At 40.3% G+C, this 26759-nt stretch overlaps 1 protein-coding gene across 1 annotated transcript; it reads right to left on the minus strand.

The window, feature by feature from the left end:
- On the minus strand, positions 1 to 26408 carry LOC133376597 (glycerol-3-phosphate dehydrogenase 1-like protein). The gene is made up of 9 exons (XM_061609020.1): positions 26373 to 26408; positions 25968 to 26205; positions 10474 to 10651; positions 9068 to 9208; positions 7610 to 7748; positions 4907 to 5019; positions 3499 to 3732; positions 946 to 1052; positions 1 to 239 (listed from the first exon to the last, which is right to left on the minus strand). Exons 2-9 carry the CDS (start codon positions 26006 to 26008, stop codon positions 143 to 145), a joined length of 1050 nt encoding a protein of 349 aa, XP_061465004.1. The 5' UTR covers positions 26009 to 26205; positions 26373 to 26408; the 3' UTR covers positions 1 to 142.
- Between the last annotated feature and the right edge of the window lie 351 nt (positions 26409 to 26759).

Genomic DNA, 26759 nt, shown 5'->3' on the forward strand with positions numbered 1-26759 from the left:
AAGAGTTTTATTTTTCTGTAAAGGTGCTAGGCAGTGAACATTGGGTACAAATTATCTCGTTTTGCTTGCTTTTATTCATCATGATTGAATTGACAGGATCATTGTGCAGAGGGATACTTAATTGGAGAGTCACAACACCATCTTACATGTGTTCTGGATGATTCTGCAAACAAGTGATGAAATCTTTGACAGACTTTCCTTCATAGCAGATCAGGTAGACATTTACAAATAATGGAAACCTAGAAGAAATGCAATTGCTAGAATAAACTTTCAGTTAAAATACCTACAGCCAATTGAAATATGTCCTTGTGTTAAAAATATCATCAAGTTAATTTTTAGCTGGCTTTTCAGAACACAGTTCATGTATGATGTTCTGTTATCCATTTCAGAAGGTAGATTCCGGCAATCTGTTTTACCCACTGTATAGTGATGTTTCGTTATGTGCAAATGAAAGTCAAACTAAACATTTAGACATTATACAGCCTTTTTGGAGTATACCACTTTAGACTATAGGTGAGATATTTTACATATTTGAATATTTCTTTCACTCAGAAGCTTTCTGTAGATAGCAACTTGGCACAGTGGAAAAGACGCATTTCTCCCTCATGCAGTGACTTTTCACAGGCAGGGTAGTTAGATTTTTTTATATGGGCAAACATTTCAACCTATGATTCCCCACATCTGCAGTCTTAAGTGCTGTACTCAAAAAAGGGCAGGATGTATACTTTGACCCTCAGCAACAAACACAATATAGTGGAATAGTTCCAGGTTACCACTTCAAAAATATTTCACAGTATGATTGATCAATTATAAATGCATCATGCTGTGGTGATGACTTGCTGTAGAAACTCAGAATTTTTCCATGGGTGAAGAAGCCAGTAAACTACAGAGAATCTGTGACTGCTCAGACACTGTATTTAGTATCTAGAAAGTCAAACTACTTACTTGTCAACCATTTTCTTTTGCTTCAGGATTTTGTAGACTTCAGCTGACGTTTGAGGCCCTTGTAGTTTTTGTCCATTCAGCATTTCTTTTTCAAGCTGTTCAATCGTCTTGAATTTTTTAAAAAAAGCATGCATAATTTGTTTTAGGTTTAAAGTAAATGGCATTACTAAACTCCATTTCAACCTAACTGACAAATATGAAATTGCTAAAGCCAGAACTCAACCTCCCTTACATGCTCTGTCGAAAAGAATGGAGATAAGTTGAATGAGATTTCTGAACAGACTAAGTAATGCCTAAGGTTACTAAAAACAAAATGTTCATGTGTTTTTAAATGTGGGCATGATTCTTCCATTTATATGATTTACAGCCAAACTGGGCTTCTTCTGAGAGGAAGAAGGGGAATATAAATTAAACAAATAAATAAATACATGCAGTGCTAAACACATAATTAGAAAGCTCACCCCCTTTTTTAAATACAGTAGGGCCCCACTCATACGGCATGTTAGGTTCCAGATCCCCGCCAAAAAGCGGATCAGCTGTAGCGCGGGGGTCTGGAACCTAACCCACTAATCGCGCCAGAGGAGAAGATCAGCTATAGCGTGGGGGTCTGGAACCTAACCCGCTGATCCTGCCGGAGAAGATCAGCTGTAGCGCACTACAGCTGATCTTCTCCGGCGGGATCAGCTGTAGCGTGGGGGGGGTCTGATCACCCCCAAGGAGGAGATCAGCTATAGCTGCTGCAGCTGATCTTCCCCTCCTCCAGCAAGATCAGCTGGAGCACGGGGAACTCCAACCCCTGCTCCAGGTGATAGCCCTGCTCCAGGTGATGGCCCTGCTGGCGCTTTATTAGCGGAACGCCAAAAAGCGGGGCCCTGCTGTAACAAAAAGCATTGGGGTATTTCATGGGAGCTTTTTTCCCTGGGACTTGAAGAGGCAATTTCATGTTTTGTTTCATTTTTTCATTGGTACCATGATAGAGAAGGAAAAAATGAAGTCTCCCTATGCTGCATTAAAGTCAGCCCCCATTCCCTCCATTCTGTTAAAGTGGCTCTTCCTAGTGATGCATTTACTCTCAGTGAAGTTAGTTTTCCTTTTTAATCCATGGGTCTTCAACTGGTGCATCGGGGCCTAAGGTCAGTTGCACCAATAGCCCTACCACCATGCAAATTATATGGCAAAGCAAAAATTAAGATGTGGGTTCCAAAATGCATGCTTGGGTTATGGGTTCCAAGTCTGAAAATGTTAAAGACTACAGATTTGGTCTAGAAAGGCAACTCTTACTTTATAAACAATAACTAAACCTGAAAGATTATGTGGTTAGCATAAAATTCTAGATGCATTCTCATGCATGACTACTCCTGCTGGGAGGAAGGGCGGGATATAAATTAATAAATAACACAAATAAATACTCAGAAACCCAGCTAAGTGGGTACAGGATTACAGTTTAAATGTTGTAGCTAAAAAGAATAGACAAAGGAAGACCTAGCAAGCAGAAGAAGCTGAAGTTTCTTATGGAGTACTTTATAACACACACACACACACACACACACACAATGCTTTGCAGTTCTTCATGATCCTTACACGAATCCTGTGTAGGAGGGTAGACAGAGAGTGACTTGTCCCAGGCTTCCTAGTCTACTTCATGACCAAGCACAAATTTTAACTGTACTCTGAATGGTGCTTTGAACATGGGTCTTCTCCAAAACAGCAGAAGCACATATACCAGCAAATGCACATTTACAGGTTAATGTAAATACTGGGACAGAAGAAGGGATTTGCCAGTTGTCCTTGCAGGTCTCCTCTCACTTCCAAATAAACACTTGTTTCTCCTGCAGCCAGCTTTTTCCAGTCTCAGAGCCCAGCGGAAGGAATATTTTTATTGGGAAGGGGATTTGGGGAAGGGGGAAAGGCCCCTTTCTCTCATAATGCGCAGCTCTGCCCGGAGAACATAAGACAAGTCCTAGTGGATCAGACTAAACATTGATCTAGTCCAGCATTCTGTTTCTCAGAAGTCCACAAGCAGGACATCAGAACAGCTCTCATGATCCCCAGCGACTGGCATTCTGATGCACGGTGCCTCTGATCCTGGAGATAGTATAAAGCCATCATAACTAGTAGCAATTGATATCCTTCATTAATTTGTCTAATCTTTTAAAGTCTCTAAATTGATGGGCATCATCACATCTTGTGGGAGTGAATGTCATAGTTTAACTGTTTTTAAAAACTACTGCCTTTTGTGTTTCTTGAATCTCCCACATTCAGCTTCACTGGATAATGCCTGGTTTTAATATTATGAGGGAAGGAAAAACATGTCTTCTATCCCCTTTCTCCACATCATGCATAATTTTATCAATCTCAACATCACACTGGAGTGACTGCACCATCCCTGGCTATTGCCAAGGGCTGTAAATCACCACCAATGATCTCATATTCCCTAATATACAAATTAGCTATGGTCCTCCATCATAAGTACATGCAGAGAGCTTTTGGAAAAGGGCTGATTACAAGAACATATAACCAATACAGCAATTAGTCTTGAAAGTAAAGTCTTACTTTTCCGGTAAGTGCAAAAGCTTCAGCCACCTTCCTGTTGCGTCCCCCGTAGCAAGTGGTAATCAGATCGGCAACACCACAACTTTCCAGAAATGTATTTATTGATACAGTGCCTTTGCAGAAGAGTTTAGCAAAGGCAACCATTTCCATTAGGCCCAGACGAATCACAGCTGCCTTGGTATTGTCACCTTGGCCCAACCCATCACAAAAACCGGCCCCTACTGCCACGATATTCTAAGTCCAGTTGGGATGGGGGAGGGGGGGAAATGAGAGAGAAGAAACACCACATGAGACAAAGGCATCTCACTTAGTTAACAGCTGCATTTCTCCATTCAATTGCTCCTAAATGCCCCCAAGTGCACAGTTGCAGAGAGACATGCAATCAGTTACATGTGATGTGATTCAGTGGTTTGTTCAGTGACACTCGGCAAGAGATGTCTCCAAGTGTAGTCATTACAAGAAGTGCTGCTGCAGTTGCAGAAAAAACTGCTAAGTATATCTTGGTAGTCACACTTTTCATTTTTCCACAGGATCAAAGCAGCTGATGAGGAGTTTCCATAGGATCAAAACAGCTGGTGAGATTTCTTTTTGCACTGAACCCTAGGCTGGAGGCAGACTTGTTTTTAAATGAGTGGTGGGAGAGGATCTATGACAGCTGTGTGGTAGAGCATATGGTTTTCAGGCAGAAGGTTCCAGATTCAATCCCTTGCATCTCCAGTTACAAGCATCAGGTAGCAAACAATGTGAAAGGCCTCTACTAGTTACAGTAGACTGGGCTGATTGACAAATAGTCTGACCTGGTATAAAGCAACATCCAAAACATGGTAGAGCCGTAATTGGCTATGATGTGGTGTGCATTTTGTTTCTCTCTTCTATTAGAAACCTAAAAGAGATTATAGTAGAACACAAGTATGTGCATAGCGTTCAACCTTCAACTCTGTCTAAATACTACCATCTACCATGTACCACCAGCCTTAGTGACTCCAATCCTGAATTTACCAAGCACCTAGAGAGTGGTCTAAAAAGGTGTCCAGTGCAAGTTAAGGCTAACAAGTTCTTTGTTTTAATCACAGAACACATTTTTCCACTGCCTTATATCAAAGCCAGGAAAAGTCATGTGAAAATAATATTCCAAAAGGAGTACTGTACAATGGTGAAAAATTATTAGCAGTAGCCATTTAAATGGCCTCCATGAACAATAAAGTTATTATCTATAACTGATGCAAGGCCATTTTTAATTAGCATAAACATTTGGAATGTAACTATAATTCTCCCATTTTACAAATTTATGAAGTCAAGTCAGCAAATGGATGTGAAAATATTCTATGCAAGTTTTTGAAAACTAAGCTGGCCACACAGATTGCAAAACTGCAACTGGCTTAGCAATATTTGATTCAGAATTACTAACTTTTAAGGCTCCACAGAGCTCCACGGTGTCACAATCCTCCACCACAGTAATTCTGAAATTTGGGGTTTGCAGTAATTCCTTAAAGATCTTCCCACTTTCAGGATTTTTGCAACCTATGGAAACAAGCACAGTTGATTAGGATTCAGGTCACAACCAAAGGACAGTATTTGGTTCGGGCTGCTTCCAGTATGATTTTTTATACACAGATGTATTTGCCTATTTGTCAGACATAATCAAATGTTGTTATACTGAAACGGTTACATGTACATCAGTTTCATAGCAAATGTGTGCATTCAGCAAAATTGCCAAAACTGGTCACAGGACAGCATGTCTTTCTTGGGAAAAATACAAGTGTGTAAACCTTCCTATATGACATGTACATGAAGGCATGCATTCAACAGAATTTATAGTGATGAAGGATCTAGTGAGGATGAGATCCAATCTTACATCTTCGGGACTTGGCAATATGAAATTAGGAATTATAAGTTTGTCACAGTTCCAATATCATTATAGAAGCCAAAATACTGGCAATGGGCTTTCACAAATACTTATTATTCATTTATTATTTGATTTATATCCCGCCCTTCCTCCCAGTAGGAGCCCAGGGCGGCAAACAAAAGCACTAAAAACACTTTAAAACATCATAAAAACAGACTTTAAAATATATTAAAACAAAACATCTTTAAAAACATTTTTTTAAAAAGAAAAGGTTTAAAAACATATTAAAAAGCAATTCCAACACAGACGCAGACTGGGACAAGTCTCAACTTTTAAAAGGCTTGTTGAAAGAGGAAACTGTTCAGTAGGTGCCAAAAAGATAACAGAGATGGTGCCTGTCTAAGAGGAGGAAATTCCAAAGGGTAGGTGCCGCTACACTAAAGGTCCACTTCCTGTGTTGTGCAGAACAGACCTCATGATAAAATGGTCTCTGTAGGAGGCCCTCACCTGCAGAGCGCAGTGATCGACTGGGTAGATAAGGGACAAGATGATCTTTCAGGTATCCTGGTCCCAAGCTGTATAGGGCTTTGTAGACCAAAACTAATAGGTAGCCAGTGCAATTCTTTCAGCAGTGGGGTGACATGTTGGCGATAGCCTGGTCCAGTGAGCAGTCTCACCACCGCATTTTGCACCAACTGCAGCTTCCGGATCAACCTCAAGGGTAGCCCCACATGGAGCACATTGCAGTAATCCAGTCTGGAGATTACCAGTGCATGGACAACAGTGGTCAGGCTATCCTGGTCCAGAAGCGACTGCAGCTGTATCACCTGCCAAAGCTGGTAAAAGGCACTTCTAGCTACTGATATCACCGGGGCCTCTAGCAACAAAGATGAATAGAGGAGCACCACCAGACTATGCACCTGCTCTTTCAGAGGGAGTATGACCCCATAACTTTACTTTAGAAAATATGTGGAATTAAAGTTACAAGGTAGATATTACAGCATTTGGTTCATAGACTTCTCTTGCCTTCTTTTGGGGCTGTGTTCAGAATAGCTGCCCCAGTCCAACTAGGCTGCTGTATACAATTCCCCAACCCACTTGCCCAGTCCATCTTGGGCAAACATCTAAAACACGGCCATTTCAAAGGATCTTTATAATAAATACAAGCAGAATACAGTCCTGTTTATGGTTTCTTTTTTCAGCTGAGTTGGTCTTTAGTTTTTATAGTTTTAGAATCATTAGTTTTTTCAAAAAATACGGTACTGGTAGGTAATTTGGGAGGATCTTTGAGATAGTTTAGATAAATAGAACCAACTTGGCCAAAGCTATGAGTGACATAGTCCCAACTAAATGGGACATGCAGTCCAGTGTATTCTTCCCCCCACCCTCAGTTAAAAGCAGTCCCAGGAGGCTACAAGGTTAAGTAGGAGAACACAGTGGAAGTTCCTTTACCCTTTGAGCACTCAAAATTCCCTCTCCCAGTTTATCTTCTCCTGAAGGGGACAAAATGTTAGTACCCATGTGGAAAAAAAAGAGGAAAGAGGCCCTCCCCCCTGCCTTTCCTCCACTTTGGATTACAGCATTCCTTCCAACACCACTTTTTTTTAAGAAAAATGATCAGGGAAAAGTTACACTTGGTTGTATGTCACATAATTTGGACTTGAGCAAATGTATCACTTCTAATTTCAGCCACTTTGATGCCTCACCTCTGGATGTGTGCAATCTCGGTAAGCTTTATATAGGGAGGGATTCTTAATGATGATTTGTAAATATGCTTCACTGGCTGTGTTATTAAACACACAGAGTGCTTGTATTCAAATACCACAAAGATTGGCAATGCAGAAAGTCTGGGCCAGGTACACCCATAATGAAAGTCACTGGGGTGTAATGGCTGGACTAGGACTGGGGAGACACAGGTTCAAATTCCTACTCATCCATAAAGCTCACTGGGTGACTTCTGACCACTCACTACCTCTCACCCTTACAGGGCTGCTGTGAGGATAAAATGGGGGGGGGAGGGAACATGTATGCTGTCTTGAGCTCCTTGGAGGAAAGGTGGGATGTAAATAAATGAAATTATGTGCTGAAGGCTGTAATAGTAAATAAGAGATAGCAAGATTTTTTGGAGTCTCATTGAAGATGGAGATCCACAGATACGTTATGAATTACCACATAATGGGGGGGGACTGTCTGCATCTATTCTGAATACGTGGACTGATCACCAGTTTGTAAATCTGTTGCCATTAGTCTTGCTCATATAATTACCAATGGTTGTTTCACAGAACATTTCATCTGCCACTTCATTAGCAATGTTGGCTCCCATGAGCACACTGACTTCTATCTTCAGTTTCTCTCGAATGATATCAGATATGAGTTTCAGTCCTTTAGGGCCTTCATCTATACCCTACTTAACAGAAAGACAGTGAACAAAATTAAGATTTTAGCAACAATGTTTCTTGCACTTAAATAGATGAAATATCTGTCTGATCCTGTTGTAATTTATGAAATCAAGTCAGAGGAGAAATACACAGGAGCTGTTTGTACAACAGGGTAATAGGAACTCACAGGAAATTATCAGACTGATGGAAGTATAGGCCTGGAAGCCACAGTACCAGTTTATCTTGACAATGCAATGTGCCCAGTGCATGCAGCCATTAACATTCCACCATTCAACATAGCCTACAGAGGTAAGTATGTTGTCTGTGTAAAACCAAAGTGTGGCTACACTTACGGAGGACACACAAAAAACCTCAAGGGATGACATGGAAAAGTTTAGCCTGTAGGTCACATCCATCCCATACATTTAAAACACTCTTACACCACTTTAACAGTCATGGCTTTCCCACAAAGAATTCTGAGAACTATAGTTAGTTAAAAGTGCTAGGAATTGTAGGGAATTGGGAAAAGCCATGACTGTTAAAGTGGCATAATAGTGCTTAAAAGCTATGGTGTAGATGTGATAGGATTCACATTGCAGAATCGGATACCATTTCCACACTTCAAAGTTTTTTTCCACCAAAAGAAAAAAAAAGGAAACTGGCTGTTTTAAAACAAGTGGATGTTGAAAATCTCTGGATGTTTATGGCACCAAATTCCATATTAGACATTGCATTATGAAGTTAGGGCTGCCAACTTCTAAAATGGTTCTGCTCCTATTTAGAGAGTTGTTATACCACCATTCGTATAAATAGATAGAAATAAGCAAAAACATTTTTTAAAATCTCAATTTACACAAGTAACTTAATTTAAAAGCATCATAAAAATTACTTGGTCCATCAGCCCCTAACAGCCTGAGAAAAAAACTGGCACCTTAAAAGAATATAAAGTTGGGGAGGTCATTCTGTGGATGCAGAGCCACCCCTGGAAAGGCTCTTCTTTGAGCCCCTGCGCTATACACCTCATGAATGTAGAGACCACCAAGAGACCCACTTCCATCAATTTTAATGAAGGGGCAGGTCACAGATATTTGGGTTATGCTACAGATATGCCTTTGGCAGACTGATACACAGATATTTAGCAGGTGATGCTTTTCTTGTCATGGAGTTAACTAAATGGAGTAGCTGCTAAATATGTATGCACGAGCTTGAGATTGCAAGTTAAGGGCACAGAAGCAGGGCCAGTAAACAAGTTTACATTCCTATAATGCAGTCATGACCCTGGACATTTGACCGTTTGACTTTCTCCCTAACCAGTGCTGTGCCTTGGAAAAAGATAACAAATTACCTTGATGAGTGAAATTCCAATGGCTCCTCCTTTTATATGGCCAGCAATCTGCTGACAGGTTTTAGGAATGAACTGATGAGGTATAACAAATATTATAATATCTGCCCCATTTACTGTTTCTGCTGGGTCTGCTACAGCAACCTGAGACAAAAAAAACATACTAAATTTATGTTATTGAAAATTGAACAAGGGCAGCTCTACACAAATGTTTCTCATGGCAACAAGAGTGAATGGTGTCGACATGAACACATATACACATACTGAACATTCCATGTATATTTGTCTACCCCAGTGTGGGTTCCCAAGTGTATGTGTGCAGGAATACACAACATGAGTATTTTTTGCATCAGTCTTAAGTAAAGCTGTCCTGAACAAAACATGCACTGACGTCAATACATTATGAATTTACACTCTATATTGATCCACTAATTTGCACAACAAAAAGCATGTTAGACTACATAGGCCCCCATGAGCTTTTTTTAAAAAACCCATATAACTTTACATTTGTATTACAGACATGTGTTTAAGTAAACAAAATGTAAGCCTTGCATCTGAGAACACCTTGAAGTATCTTAGCTGTATTCTCTTTAACAGCCCAATTCTATTCATGTTTGCTCAGAAGTAAGTTCTGTTGTGTCCAGTGAGGCTTGCTCTCAAATAAGTGTGCACAGGATAGCCTCAAGCCTGGCAACCGTTGGAGGTGGGTAGGTGGGAGATCAGCCTCCTGCCTTTGTTGTGTGCTCTAGAATTTGAGACACCCTACCCTGCTCAGGATATTCTGGAATGTACTGATTCAGATCAGAGATAGACAATGCATCTACACCTTACAAATTTCAAAACTCGCAAGGTTTCTTCTTTGCTTCTATAACTGCCAGGATTTCTTCTCTCATTTGTTTATTTTTATTTATAAACATATTTGTACACAGCTATTCATAGAAAAAATCAAAGCAATTTGCAGCATATATGAATACATGATGAAGCCACATAAAACATTGAAATCAGAAATCATTAACTATTGCAGAAAGATAATTTAGATAATGCACTGCTCATACTAATTTGTCTGTGTACCTATGTTCTTTCTAAATGTATTCCGATGTATTTTGAGTACAATTCCTTTCTCTGTCTGCACCTGGTAAAACTGCACTGCTGTTCTGCTGTGTTTTTAAAAAGGCAGATTTTCTAAGCTTTGGAATGGGGAAGGAAGCCAATAAAGGAAATCATGGGATCAGGATGTTTTGTTAATGATATCATGCAGATGAAAAAAGTGAGTGAACAAAGTGTGGCTATTGCACACTAAATTCCCAATGTGGAAGCAGCCTATGTTAATTTTAATTAAATTCCATTATGGCCCAGGTGCAAGACCTTTAAAACTTGAAACTGCAATTAAAGTGTTATACTGAACTTACCACATTTGGAGGTAGTTTATGCCCTGGAAGGTACTTCACATTTTCATGATCTTGGTTAATTATCTCTGTGAGTTTTTGTCCATTGATTACCTCTTCAAATACCCATATCTTTACAATGGGGTCAAATTTCAGGGATTTCTGGATATTTTGGCCAATGATTTTTGCAATGGCAGATCCCCTTTTAAAAAAAAAAACAAATAATTTAAGATAGGGTTAATTGACCAGTGTCTTGTTGTACAAGTACTATATCACAATAGTTGGAACACAAGCATAACTCGCAGTTATTTCAATTTAACAGACCTTATTAAAATTTACCTCCTATCAGCTATCATAATGTCACAAAGGGCTGCCAACATTTATTTGTACTACTAGAGTACAGCATACAGTATATGCATCCTGCATCAGAATTCCATGTGTTTTGCCAAGAAAATTGGCAATTTAAATACCTGTACAAAATTTGAAGTTGCACCCTGTGCTTTATAGATGACAGCAAAGCTTTTGACTGTGTAGATCATGAAAAACTATGGAATGCTTTAAAAGACATCGGGATGCAACAGCATCTGATTGTCCTGATGCGCAACCTATACTCTGAACAAGAGGCTACTGTAAGGACAGAATATGGAGAAACCAATTGGTTCCCCATCAGAAAGGGTGTGAGACGGGATGGACTTCCAGGAAGGATTGCTTCGCTTGTGCCTGCCTCTGAGACGAGCTCGCGTCTCAGAGGAAGCTTTTTCAGTTTTAAAACCAGTCAAAAGGTTTTTTTTGACTGGTAAAAACTTTCTCCCAGGCAAGGGAGAAACGAAGAGATCATCCACAAGCTTCATTGTGTTTGTTGGGGGACTTGAATTCATTAGGATTGCCTATGAACGAAGGACCAGACAGCAACGTCGGACGGAGCCAAGGAATTTCAAGCAAGCTCAAACTGATTAAGTGAGACGTTTTTCTTTTCTTCAAAGAAAAACAGATTTTAACAGGCAAGCATTCTTCTTTCTATCCTTATCATTTGGCTTAAATTGTTGCAGTAAAAGAGATTTGTTAAAAGAATCAGCAGTAAAGAATCCCTGGGTGAGTTATAACTTTTCTCTTTTATACACGGAATTAAGGCGGAAGGAAATCGAAATAGCTTATCTTTGTTTTTACTGCAAAAAGCTGGCCTGGAATTGAGAATTATAAAGATACAAACAGATGAGAGATATCTAATCTGAGGAGAAAATTTTTGATTTATATGAACTTTTGAGTATTATATGTCTGGGACTATTTTTCTGGTGTACTTCATTTTGACGAATCTGCTTGTTCTTTATGCCACTAACTATTTGGATGCTGTGAACTAAATTTGTTTTGCATTCTTGGACACATAAGAGATAAGGCAGTTTGTGCTGTCTACATTATGATGTCATCAGGTTTGGAATATTAACTCCTTTGTTGCTGGAAAAAGAAATAAATTGCTCTTTGCTTGGGAATAGTGCTATATTGGAAATAGAAGGGTTTGTTTTTTTCTTGGTTTTAAAAATGACAATTAAGAAAGTGGCTGAGACCCTGGAAGTAAATATGTTTCAGAAAATAATGGATGAGATTGAGATAACGAAACAAGAACTTAGACATGGCAAACAAGAGATGAAAATTGAATTTGGCAAAATGAAGCAGGAGCTGAAAGAAATAGGGGATTTTATGAGAGAGGAGGTTGATGAGATCAAACATATAACTAGACAAGCAATAGAAGAAGAAAGAAAAATTAAAGGGAAGATGCAAGTCCTGGAGATTGGAACAGATATATCAAATGTGGAACTGGAAAAAGATTTGGAGTTTATGGACCTTAGAGATAAAGATTACTGTTTGGAATTCAGTGTTGTCCCTGAAGAAATTGATGAAGATATCAGAGATAAAGCTATCAATGTTTCAAAAAAATTTCTGGACTGGAATTATGTGATGGAGCTTGAAATAGAGAAAATTTATAGAATTAATTACAGATATGTGACAATGGAAAAACTCTCAAGAGATGTGCTAGTGCATTTCGTAAAAAAGAGGAACAGAGATATGACTTTACAACAACATTTCAGTAACACATTCAGAATTGATGGCAAGGAAATATTTGTGAGGAAGGAAATTCCCATCAGACTCTTATTATATGACTATGACAGCAAGATTATTATGGATGCAAGGATGGAAGATGGAATTAACACTGATAATGGAAGAATGGCTATTGAAATTACTGGACCTAGCAGACTTGATGAGATGGATTAATCAACATGTTTATTTGGAGAAAAATCGATGGATATATTTCTCAAGGACTGGAAACCTCTCTTTGACTTTTTGCGGAAAGAATGAAGTGATGTTAATGAGATTTGATGATTAATTAAGATAACTACTGGAGGAAAGTGATTTTGTAATATATTAAGAGACAGGTTTGTTATATATTATAGACCTATAACTGATCTGCGACAAATCGGAAGTCAACATTTTATTTTATTGTATTAGTTATTAATTTGTTTTTGTTTTGTTTTGTTTTGTTTTTTGAAACTTTGAATAAAAAAATTAATGAAAAAAAAGAAAGGGTGTGAGACGGGTGTATTTTATCACCCTGTTTGTTTAATCTGTACGCAGAACATATCATACAGAAAGCGGGATTGGACCAAGATGAAAGAGGTGTGAAAACTGGAGGGAGAAACATCAATAATTTAGGATATGCAGACGATACCATACTACTAGCAGAAACCAGTAATGATTTGAAATGAATGCTGATGAAAGTTAAAGAGGAAAGCACAAAAGCAGGACTACAGCTGAACGTCAAAAAGACTAAAGTAATGACAACAGAAGTTTTATGTAACTTTAAAGTTGACAATGAGGACATTGAACTTGTCAACGATTATCAATACCTCGGCACAGTCATTAACCAAAATGGAGACAATAGTCAAGAAATCAGAAGAAGGCTAAGACTGGGTAGGACAGCTGTGAGAGAACTAGAAAAGTTCCTCAAATGCAAAGATGTATCACTGAACACTAAAGGGAGGATCATTCAGACCATTGTATTCCCGATCTGTATATGGATGTGAAAGTTGGACAGTGAAAAAAGCGGATAAGAGAAAGACCAACTCATTTGAAACGTGGTGTTGGAGGAGAGCTTTGCGCATACCATGGACAGCGAAAAAGACAAATAATTGGGTGTTAGAACAAACTAAACCAGAACTATCACTAGAAACTAGAATGATGAAACTGAGGTTATCATACTTTGGACACATCATGAGAAGACATGATTCGCCAGAAAAGACAATAATGCTGGGAAAAACAGAAGGGAGTAGAAAAAGAGGAAGATCAAACAAGAGATGGATTGATTCCATAAAGGAAACTACAGACCTGAACTTACAAGATCTGAACAGGATAGTTCACGACAGATGCCATTGGAGGTCGCTGATTCATAGGGTCACCATAAGTCATAGTCGACTTGAAGGCACATAACAACAAAAGCCATCCTTCTGTGTTTGAGCGTATGTATTCAAACACATATAATGTTTAGACCTTAAGAGTTAAGTCAAGGCGGTAGTATGGTCTCCTCTTTAAAGAGCAGTATGTACTATTAGTATTGAATTGGTTGTCAATGTTAACCTTATCAGTTCAGTAGGTAAGGTCAGACCTTCCATTTCCTAGGTTGCCTCTGTGTACATAAGTGATGCCCATTTGTTCAAAAACACAAGATAAGAGAACTTTGATCCCAATCCTCCTTATGGGGAAAGGTTAGGGCACCATACTTCTATATATACAGAGTGTTTGAGCCTTACTTGAGTTATCACACCCTTACATAACCTCTACAAGAAGAATTCCTAACCCTTATGCTCCTTGTTCCATGTTAATAGAAAGAAAGAAAAAGGACTTCTAATTCCTCAGTGGCTTCCTCAGGGCAACATGAGAGTTTCATCTTTGAAGAGCCTGTAAAGTTGCACTGTGTTTTCCCTGGCCCACAGATGCAGTACATTAATGGTATTCAGTGCCATTCAAGTGAACCCTGTATTAAGCATATCTAGGCCAAAGGTAATCTCAGCTAAGAGAAGCCTAGTTTATCAGAATTTGATCTCTCTGCCTCATTAAGCAGCGTGCCAACAGCTGCTGTCATAAAAAGGTAAAAAGCTTTAACAGTTTGTATGTTTATTATTATATTTTTATTCTTCTAATGAATCAGAAAGATAGCTCATGATATCTGTTAAATCTTTACTTTTGAATTCAGGCTCACAAGTTATATATACAGCTCCCTAGCAGGGTTCCTCACCCAGGTCTGCAGATGGGTTTCTCCTGGCCCAAGTATGGGGAAACCTTTGGCCCACCAGACATTGCGGGACTACAGTTCTCGTCATTCCTTGCCATTGGCCATGTTGGCTGAGGCTGATGACAGTTGGGAGTCCAACATCTGAAGGGCTGCAAGTTCCCCATATCTGTCCTAGTCTAAGGGAAGAGAGGAAGGAAGGCGGCGGGGCTGTCCTTAAGAGGCCAGTGCACAATCAATTCACTGTGCTCAAATACAACACACGGGTAATAACCATAACATCCAAAATACATACTAAAAAATACACAATTAAGACATAATATGCAAAACAAGCTACTAACTTATTAAATTAAGCAAATTGTACAAAAACAAGGACCAGCCAAGGAAACCCAGCAAAGCAGCTAAAGAAAGGAGATCCTTTCAAACTTAGAGCCAGATGCTTTCTCGAAAGGTATAGCCTCAAAAAGCTAACTTGCATTATAGCTTTATAGATCACAACCTGGATGGTACACCCTTTCCCTTATAGCAACATACAATAGGCCTCTAGGCCATCTTTGCCACTGGCCTGAAAGAGAGACGATCCGTCTTTCCAGCCCATAGACGCCTATTAATTATGAGAGTCTTCATATTCAAAGGTAACTTATTTCAGAATAACAGATTCTGGGAGAAAAAATGGACTGGCTACATCCATTATGACCTGGTTAAAAATTATCTCAGGCCACCCATGATCTGTGTCGCAAAGAGATCAATAGATAGCATGGCCCTATCTGGCCATTCTTATTTTTGTTTCCTATAAGGCCACACAATAGCACATGAATGGATAGAGATGCTGGCTTGTAATTTGTTTGCTTGTTTAGATAAATACCCTGCCAAAGCAAAAGAAGGCATGGCTCATGCACCTTGAATACTTGTATAGAAGCAAGAATTTCAGCTCTTCTCTAAGAATTTCAGCTCTACTACCTTTCCATCTGAAGATGCCAAGTTCGGTGTCTATTTTACAATCTTAGTGCAACATGCCAGTAAGCAGCAAGCAGGCATGGAATGGGCCACCAATTTGCTTGTACTTTGAAGGGCACCTGAACAATTTTTACTTGCATAAATGGGTCTTTCTGATCTGGCACACCATCTGTGCCTGGGAACAAACAGGCTAGAAGCAGCCCTCCATGTATTAAAATTGCCAAGCCTCAAAAGGCACACACCACCATTCCTCCAATCGCATATAAGACGGTGGCTCTAGCTTAAAGACACAGTGTGCGTATGAGTGTGTGAGAAAGAATTCTCCCACCCATGGTCTGTTCCCTGGGGTTATTTTTCTCCCAGCTAGACTCAGATCTGGAAGGAGACCCACCTTGGGGGGTAGGGGTAGATTTCATAAAGGTAACATCATGGGGAGGGCTTGGCATCCCACTTTTTTTTTTTTAAAGTAGACTCCCAAGATACCTTATATGTAACTGAAGCAGAGCCTTATTTAAAGAGATGGGTCTGATACTGTCACATTCAATTTGGTCCTTGATTGAGATACAACATCTCAAAAACTGAAAGGAAATTAATTGAAAGTAAATCCAGGAAGTAAACAATGCAGGAATTCAGGAGTAATTACTAACAGGCAAGGCTGCAAAGGCAAAAAGATGGCTTCTGAATACAATTGGATTTGCATTTTAGTATTACTCAGGTGGTAAGTTTATAGGATCTTCACAAATTTGGATGTTAAGGTTTAAGGGCTTGGGTTGCTAGACAGGATTGGTAAACCCACAGCAGTTTCTTTGCACTGCTACCTAATATTTTAACTTACATTTCTGAGGTTTGTAAGATTTTATTGCAACACTTTTGACCTCAGGCTAACTTACCAAACACATCCCAGATCTTTCAAAATGTTAAAAATACAATTCTCCATTATGTGCATCTGACCATCTTCAGTAATTGGCACCAGGACAACTGGGCAGTAGGGATTATGAATTTCCTTACACAAGCTTATTTGGAAAATATCTGCTATGTATTTATGTGTGATATCCAACTAAGTCATGGAGTAGTCACATTGATGTCAACTGACTTAAATTTACTTGTCTGTTTATTTCAGTCAGTCTCATCCAAGTACGGCTAATGTTGAATATCACCCGGGGTGGTGGTGGTTATAAATGTACATCCATTCCTCTAAAAAGTTTCCTCCAGGGCAACTTTACAACACATAAAACACAAAATATAATCAGAACAAACACCAAATAAAGCAGCATACAAAAGCACCATAAAATCAACTTCATAATTATTCATTAAGCAGAGGATGATGAAAAAGACATTGCACATGAGCTGGATATTTGACCATACAAATGTGTGTGTTATTTGCTTGATCCTATGATTCCTCAACTTTGGGAAGAGGAAATTTGTGACGGTTAGGCAAATTGCATGTACCAGCTTCCATAGAAGTCATTCACATCATGATGTGTGTGCTTGATCTTAGGTGTATACTTTCTTCTGCACTCTACATAGAAGCTTTCAAGTAGGTTAAATATTTGAAAATAGCTAAGAGTTTCATTAGTTATTTTTGAACAGGTGCATAATCTGCCAACAGACACTTCTGTCTGCCACCTCACATTTTGAAGTGTGCAGATAATGTATTTGGGTTTTAATACTTTGTTAAACCTCATATTGAAAAATTAGGAAACATCCAATAGTGAGAAATCTCTCCATGAAATAAAGGGTGACCTGCATGTAATTAACAAGTTATTGAAACAAATGTTAATCTAGTTGCAAGTCAATAATGTATCACAATCATTTGTGAAAAGAAGTTTCTTTAAGTGTGAAATTAAGTGTTGTTTTGTAGACTACACGACCTTGGAACAGAATGTCAGGTTATCCAAATATAGCCAAGGACATCATTCCCATCTGAACAACATGTTTATCTAATTTATTTTCCAGAGGTCAACTTCTTAAAGATCTATGGCAAAGCTGTGCATTTAATTTCTGTATTGTTCAGTACAATATCAGATGCAAAAGCTGCTTTTCTATTAACCCTCAATTCAATAACATTAAAGATTAAGGTATACAGAACACTATATGGTCAACATGCAGCATCACTTTACAAAGATGTACTATCCCTTAAGACACTTCAAACAAAACCTTCGTACATGGGTTAGTCACACGGATTAGAGAATAGTAAACATTTGGATAAGGTGGGGATTAGACTCCACATTTATGATTGTATTGACAGTAGTTATTCCAGACTGACATCTGGAACAAGAGGGTATAGTCTTGATCTCTCATATGTGAGTTTACATCAGTGTGATTGCTAAATTTAAAATGTCAGTTTTATTTGTCAGCTAATTGTTATACAGTTGCTAGTGACAAACTGCAAAACTATAATTCAACAGTAAAACCAATCAGCAGCAACGTTTCCAAACGGAAAACAATTAGGTAAGACAAAGATCAGAAGTTCTGAATGTGAAATTTCTGAGAACAACTGAGAACCTCGTGTCAGTATGCTTTTGTTTCAGTTCCGTTTTTGAAAGGATTGCTGAACACTGAACTTTCACATCTATTTTGGTGATTTCAAGGAATGCAATTCTAACTGCAAACATAACAGATAAGCTTGGAGATCAATGTCTGTGCCTCAACTTAGAAACAAAAGCTCAACTTTAGTTTGTATGCAACCAATCACATCAGCCATATCAGCATTTTGTGTGGTTACAGGGTCAAACATCTAACCTCTGTAAAAGTTACTCAACATAACCATTTTGCATTTGTACAATAAAGGCAGAATTCTTTCTTATTTCTTCCAGGGGATCCTATCTTTTTTTTTGGAAGGTGGTAGTTTAGTAGCCAGAAGAATACAATGTTTCTAGCACGAAAAATTTGATCTTTCAAGCTGACTGTTCTAGTTATCTGTTATGCTGTTTGTTTGTTTTTTTGGGGGGGGCTTAAATTGTCAATTGCTTTGTGTTTGAATGCAAATAAGAGGTCTTCTCTGTTTGCCAGGGTTGGTGCCAGGTTTCATGGCCCTGGAGGAGTGGGGAGCTTGCCAGCAGCACATAGAAGACTTTATCAAACCTGACAAGTACCCTCTTGCCAAGGGACAGATGGAGATGGGTGGTGGGCAGCAAAGGGGCTAGATGGGTCAGGTGCTGTGAAGACAGCACAGCTCCAGCTACTCAGGATTCTCTCAGCCCAGCACTGTCTCCGACAAGACAGCTGTGACAGCCACCATTGTTTTCCTTATCCCCAATGCCTCTAGGTCCCATCCCTAAAGTGCAGGACCCTCTACTGCCACCAGTCAGGCACCCCTACAGGAAGCAGGCCTTTGAATCCCCTTATGCTGCTATTCACAACCACTGTTTTGGAGCACAACACACACACAGGTAATGAAGGAGAAGACAGACCACACAGCTTTTATAGAAGATAGGAGCTTAGTATTTCTCATTTACAGTGCTAGGCCATTAAAATAATTATTTCAGAAGGGAGGATTGTGATGCCCCTGTATTTTGATAACTGTAAATATGGTAAGTGCGGGTTTATTAAAGTATGCATGGTAAGTGGATTGAGTGCGAGGGGAGACTACATAGGCGAGAATGCTGGAGAATGCTGGATGATGATTGACTGAGCATTTGAGTGGCTGAAGGTATAAATGAGAGGATGACAGGTGGTTGTTGGTCGGTTGGTTGTGGAGTTTGGGTTGGTTGTGGAGTTTGGGTTGATTGGAGTTGGTTGTGGGCTGGATTGTATTAGGCTGGTATTGAGGCAGATTATATGTGACTAGAAACATAAAAGAGTTACACAATATATGAAACCATACGCTTGTTAAATATACTATAAGTAATCTTGTTATTTCCTGCTGTTTATAAATAAATATTTTCTTGATTTACCAAAAGCCTGATCCTTGGCTGGGGCTTGCACAGACCAGAAGGGTGGGCAGGGTATTTACCAAGGCGGAGAAACTGTATCAAATGGTGGCAGTGGTGAAGAGATAGTGTATCGTCAAGTTTCCAGGGCAACCCAGGGCTGTATGCTTTATTGGCACAAAGATACAGGGGGGTTGTGGCCTGCAAGTGCACCCAGACACAAAGTAACAATAAGCCAGAAGGGGACTAAGGCAATATTGTGAAATGGAGTGGCTGGTGGTGCTGCCTAGCAGTGGGATCTTGCGAGATGTGTGCTAGAGCCGGTGAGAGAACAAATAAAACCCAGGATCCTGACTGGAGGGACCTGACAGGTGGTGGTCTGACGTGGGATCCTGACAAGGATGCCAGGGGTGTAGTTGTCCAGGATCTCAGGGGGGCTTAGACCCCTTACTTTTGTGGGAGCAAGGTCTCAGCAGGGTCCCCATGTCTCCAGCATCCTATGAGCCAATCAGCATGAAAGGAGAGTGTGTTAGCCACTGAGAAGAGTCTTCTAATGTACTTCCTTGTTCTTTCCTGCTAATTAAATTGAATCAGAGTGAAAGGAGGTGTGTCAGCCATTGAGAAGACTCTTCTCAGTAGCTAACACCCTGCCCTTTCATGTTTATTGGCTCCTAGGAATGTATTTGTCATGGGAGAAGGCATTGACAAGGATCTCATTCTCAACCAAGCAGGGGGGGGAAAAAGGATGGGAGGGAGTGTGGCTACCATGAAGGGTCCCTGCACTTCTGAATTTGCCACTACATTGCTGGAGGAGGCTAACACTCATATTAATAACCACTATCCCAGGTGCTGACACCAAGCCAGATCTTCACCATTACATTCAATTAAATCAGAATGTTATGTGTATGGCATTGGAAGGCTGCACCTTGCACCCTGACTGTGGAGTTGGTGCAGTCCATCCATGCTGTATTATGCAATCTGTCACTCTTTTGCTCCATTTCCTCCCCACCCACTCACCTTTTGCTCATTAAAAGAGGTGTAATCTCTGTATCTGTGCAAGAATCTTGGGCTGTACCTGGCTGTTTTGCCCTATCTTGCATTGTCAGTCTTTGCTTTCTCTTTTTTACTCATGTATTTCAATGGTAAATTTGCTTCATACTACCCATTGAGCACTATTACAATATTGCATGAAGACAGAACACTTAAAGATAAAATACACAAACCCTCCCTAATTTTTTCAAGCTTACATTATGCAATATCTCCAAGGTGAAAGAGTTCACCAAGGTGTACAGCCATAATGCAGTTTGTATAGATGCAGGTTTTTTAATATTTAAGGTTGTTATTGTGGAAAAAGAACAAAGCACCTTTCATTAGTGCAGATTTCTAGGAGAGTGCCCAAACAGGATGTTAAGACAACAAAGACCTGTGTCTGAATGCACTGCTCTTTAACAGAATGAAAAAAAGGGAGCTTAAATCTCTATGTAAATATGAGCATAGTAACAGAGAATGCACTTGAAAGGGACTGGGTGGGGAAGACAGAAAAAAATGGTTTGATTAGTATCAGTGTAGTTAAGTATAGGCTTGTCAGTCCAGGAGTTAGGATGCCCACAACATTTTTTCTCTCTGAAGACCAGCACTTGCAGATAAACATTCTGCTTTATAGACAGAATCCAACAATTCTATGCTGCAAGCAAATAGCTACCAAAAACGCAGGGGTGTCTGTTACTCTTTTTGAGAAAAAAGATCCAAACTATTTCAGTTGGTCCTATTAATGGTTTTGGTTGGTCTTAATAACTCATTTACCTCTACATGAAGGTGCTACAGTAAGAAAAGAGTTGAGAAGAATGAACAAATTATTGTTATGTGCCTTCAAGTCAGTTACAACTTATGGCGACCCTATGAATCAGTGACCTCCAAGAGCATCTGTTGTGAACCGCTCTGTTCAGAACTTGTAAGTTTAGGTCTGTGGCTTCTTTATGGAATCAATCCATCTCTTGTTTGGCCTTCCTCTTTTTCTACTCCCTTCTGTTTTTCCCAGCATTATTGTCTTTTCTGGTTAATCATGTCTTCTCATGATGTGTCCAAAGTATGATAATCTCAGTTTCATCATTTTAGCTTCTAGTGACACCCAATTATTTGTCTTTTCACAATCCATGGTATGTGCAAAGCTCTCCTCCAACACCACGTTTCAAATGAGTTGATCTTTCTCTTACCCGTTTTTTCCACTGTCCAACTTTTGCATACATACATAGAGATCGGGAATACCATGGTCTGAATGATCCTGACTTTGGTGTTTAGTGATACATCTTTGCATTTGAGGACCTTTTCTAGTTCTCTCATAGGTGCCCTCACCAGTCCTAACCTTCTTCTGATTTCTTGACTATTGTCTCCATTTTGGTTAATGACTGTGCCAAGGTATTGATAATCCTTGACAAGTTCAATGTCTTCATTGTCAACTTTGGCGTTACATAAATCTTCTGTTGTCATTACTTTAGTCTTCTTGATGTTCAGCTGTAGTCCTGCTTTTGTGCTTTCTTCTTTAACTTTCATCGGCATTCATTTCAAATCATTACTGGTTTCTGCTAGTAGTATGGTATCGTCTGCATATCTTAAATTACTGATATTTCTCCCTCCAATTTTCACACCTCCTTAATCTTGGTCCAATCCCGCTTTCCGTATGATATGTTCTGCGTACAGATTAAACAAATAGAGTGATAAAATACACCCCTGTCTCACACCCTTTCCAATTGGGAACCAATTGGTTTCTCCATATTCTGTCCTTACAGTAGCCTCTTGTTCAGAGTATAGGTTGCGCATCAGGACAATCAGATGCTGTGGCACCCCCGTTTCTTTTAAAGCATTGCATAGTTTTTCATGATCTATGCAATCAAAGGCTTTGCTGTAATCTATAAAGCACAGGGTGATTTTCTTCTGAAATTCCTTGGTCCGTTCCATTATCCAACATGTGTTTGCAATATGATCTCTGGTGCCTCTTCCCTTTCTACATCCAGCTTGGACGTCTGGCATTTCTCCCTCCATATGTGGTAAGAGCCTTTGTTAAAATTCTTGGAAGAAACAAATCACCAGGAATAGATGGCATACCAATAGAGTTCCTACAAGCTACTGAGACTGAATCTGTCCAAATTTTGACAAAAATTTGTCAAGAAATATGGAAAACTAAACAATGGCACAGAGACTGGAAGCATTCAATATATATCCCACTTCCAAAGAAAGGGGATCCCAGAGAATGCAGTAATTACTGAACTATTGCCTTAATATCCAATGCAAGTAAAGTAATGCTCAAGATTCTACAACAAAGGCTCTTACCATATATGGAGCGAGAAATGCCAGACGTCCAAGCTGGATTTAGAAAGTGAAGAGGCACCAGAGATCATATCGCAAACATACGTTGGATAATGGAATGGACCAAGGAATTTCAGAAGAAAATCACCCTGTGCTTTACAGACTACAGCAAAGCCTTTGACTGTGTAGATCATGAAAAACTATGGAATGCTTTAAAAGAAATGGGGGTGCCACAGCACCTGATTGTCCTGATACGCAACCTATAATCGGGACAAGAGGCTACTGTAAGGACAGAATATGGAGAAACCAATTGGTTCCCAATTGGAAAGGGTGTGAGACGGGTGTATTTTATCACCCTATTTGTTTAATCTGTACGCAGAACATATCATACGGAAAGTGGGATTGGACCAAGATGAAGGAGGTGTGAAAACTGGAGGGAGAAACATCAATAATTTAGGATATGCAGACGATACCATACTACTAGCAGAAACCAGTAATGATTTGAAATGAAAGCTGATGAAAGTTAAAGAGGAAAGCACAAAAGCAGGACTACAGCTGAACGTCAAAAAGACTAAAGTAATGACAACAGAAATTTTATGTAACTTTAAAGTTGACAATGAGGACATTGAACTTGTCAACGATTATCAATACCTTGGCACAGTCATTAACCAAAATGGAGACAATAGTCAAGAAATCAGAAGAAGGCTAAGACTGGGTAGGACAGCTATGAGAGAACTAGAAAAGTTCCTCAAATGCAAAGATGTATCACTGAACACCAAAGTCAGGATCATTCAGACCATTGTATTCCCGATCTCTATGGATGGATGGGAAAGTTGGACAGTGAAAAAGGCGGATAAGAGAAAAATCAACTCATTTCAAATGTGGTGCTGGAGGAGAGCTTTGCGCATACCATGGACTACGAACAAGGCAAATAATTTGGTGTTAGAACAAATTAAACCAGAACTATCACTAGAAGCTAAAATTATGAAACTGAGGTTATCATACTTTGGACACATCATGAGAAGACATGATTCAGTAGAAAAGACAATAATGCTGGGAAAAACAGAAGGGAGTAGAAAAAGAGGAAGGCCAAAGAAGAGATGGATTGATTCCATAAAGAAGCCACAGACCTGAACTTACAAGATCTGAACAGGGTGGTTCATGACAGATGCTCTTGGAGGTCGCTGATTCATAGGGTCGCCATAAGTCATAATCGACTTGAAGGCACATAACAACTGGGATCCCCTTTGGAATTGGGATGCATATTGAACGCTTCCAGTCAGTGGGCCATTGTTTAGTTTTCCATATTTCTTGACAAATTTCTGTCAAAATTTGGACAGATTCAGTCTCAGTAGCTTGTAGCAACACTATTGGTATGCCATCTGTTCCTGGTGATTTGTTTCTTCCAAGTATTTTAAGAGCAGCTTTTACCTTGCGTTCTAAAATTTCTGGTTCTTCGTCATATGGTTCCTCCGTGAATGAATCTGGCATCCTGTCATCTCTTTTATAGAGTTCTTCAGTCAGTTCCCCTATTGATTATTCAACATCTCTAGTCGTGGTTTAAATTTCCCTTTCATTTCTCTAATCTTTTGGAATAGGGCTCTTGTTCTTCCCTTTTTGTTGTCCTCTTCTAATTCCATACAATAACTATTGCAATAGTTCTCTTTGTCCCTACGTACTAGTCACTGTATTGTTGCATTTAGGGTTCTGACCATGTTTCTATTGCCTTTTGCTTTTGCTTTCCACTCTCTTTAACCATTTTAAGAGTTTCTTCAGTTATCCATTGAAGTCTTTCTCTCTTTTTAACTTAGAGGTATTGTCTTTTTGCATTCTTTCCTGATAATGTCTCTGACTTCACTCCATAGTTCTTCTGGTTCTCTGTCAACTAAGTTTAAAGCCTCAAACCTGTTCCTTATTTGATCTTTATATTCTTCTGGGATGTTATTTAAATTGTATTTTGGCATGATGATTGCTTTGTTCTTCTTCTTTAGCTTTACTCTGATTTTCAATACAACCAGTTCATGATCTGTACTGCAGTCTGCTCCTGGTCTTGTTTTTGCCAAAATTATGGAACTTCTCCATTTTCTGTTACCAATTATATAATCAATTTGATTCCTATATTCTTATCACCACCTTGCTCTTCATTTACAGACTTATATACATGAGTTCCCTTTGAGGCTATGCCTCCTGCCTGCTAATGTTCTAGTACCATCTGCAGATGCTATTGCAAACACATGAAGAATGATTCAGATTTGGGGTGGGAATGCTACAAACAAGCCACTGAGCCTCCTCAGTCCTACAAAGCGCTGGAAGGCTGCAATCCAAAACATGTCTCATGGAAAGCAGTGGACCTCGTCTCTGAGGACACATGTTTAGGATTGCACTCCATAACGTTTCTCCTTGGATTAACAAGCTGTAGAGTTGTTCTGCACATGTCTCTTATCTTATAGCAGGGACGGCCTAAGCAGTGGCCCTCTAAATGCTGCTGAACTACAGTTCCCAGCATCCCTGAACACCAGCCATGTAGGCTGGGATTGATGGGGACTGGAGTCCCAACACTTAGAGGACCACAAGTTCCCCGTCCCTGTTTCATAGGGTATTGACATTCTAGAGAGAGAAAAAAACCCATATAATATAATAGATGCACTACACCACATAGTCTACTCAGCAGTAAGCCCCACTGGGTCTGACGGGGGCTTACTCCCAGGTAAACAGGAATAGGATTCCAGCCTAAGCAATCTTGACTCCGTGTCTCTGGGACTCTAGCTTGGAATGATCGGGGCAATCCAAAGAAGAGTCGATTTTCTAAGGGGGGGGAGCTCAGCTTTCCTTTTTTGCGCAGGTGTGGAAGTTATGACGGATATGAATCTGGAGCTGAATACAGAGTAAGACGGGAAGGGTGAGGGTGAGGGTGGGGCTGGGCTAACACTTCCCCCCCTTTCTTGCCCCCCCTCGGTTTTTCCAGGGCTGGCTGTCTCCCGCTCGCTTCGAGAAGAGGCACTTCGATGAGAGGCGACCCCTTTTCTGCAAGCATGCAAACCGAGCTTGCTGGGGGAGGATCTCTGCGCCCCCCTCCCCGTGATCCTCCTCGAGTCCGTCGCACTCACCAATTCCCGGATCCGATGATGCAGACTTTCATCGAAGACATGGTGGCTCCCGATCCGCGGCTGCACTGCCTCCGGCTTGGATCCCCGAAGTCGCTCCCTCCAAACCCGGGATCGGCGTCAAGTTCTGAGCCCCTCCGCTTTAAGTATTCCGGAGACTGGGAAAGCGGCTTGGCCCACCCCAACCTGCAAGCGCCGCCTGTCTCCCGGGATCCAGCCTGTGGTGGAAGGAGGTCAGCCCCTAAAGACCAAGCGGAGAAGATCGAGATGAGAGAGAGCCAAGCGGGACGGGGCTGGAAAGGAGGCGTATCCCTGGCCCTAGGGGTTGGATGGGGAGGCCGGTCCCCAGGGCAAACCCAGTACTGCCCCACCAACTGCAGTCTGCCCTCTGCCGGTCTTCTTACTTACTGCAGGTTCTGGCACTGGTTGTAAGCTGCCTCTGCCTCCGTGTGGCCTTTGTAGAACTTATCAGGGGGAAGGATGGGGAACCAAACTAGAATTAATTGGCTGTGCCTGTCATTGGCTCGAGCTAGCTCCTTTCCGCCCTACCGTTCCCGATAGGTACCAGGCACAGCTGTCTGTACTCTTGGATCTTTTCTGAGCAAACGATGTATGGAAGAGTTCTTACTCGCATTAGTAGCCACACTGCAGCAGCAAGAAAAACACCCAGGAAAGAGTTACTTAGTTGGAAAGGATCGCTCGGGCGGAGGACGGGGGCTCTGCCAAGTGCCTGAGCTCAAAAAGGGTGCTGGTTCCAACTCTCTGCAGAGTGCACAACACACACCACAGCAGCAG

The sequence above is a fragment of the Rhineura floridana genome, chromosome 2, assembly GCF_030035675.1.
Source record: "Rhineura floridana isolate rRhiFlo1 chromosome 2, rRhiFlo1.hap2, whole genome shotgun sequence".
Classification (NCBI taxonomy): Eukaryota; Metazoa; Chordata; class Lepidosauria; order Squamata; family Rhineuridae; genus Rhineura; species Rhineura floridana.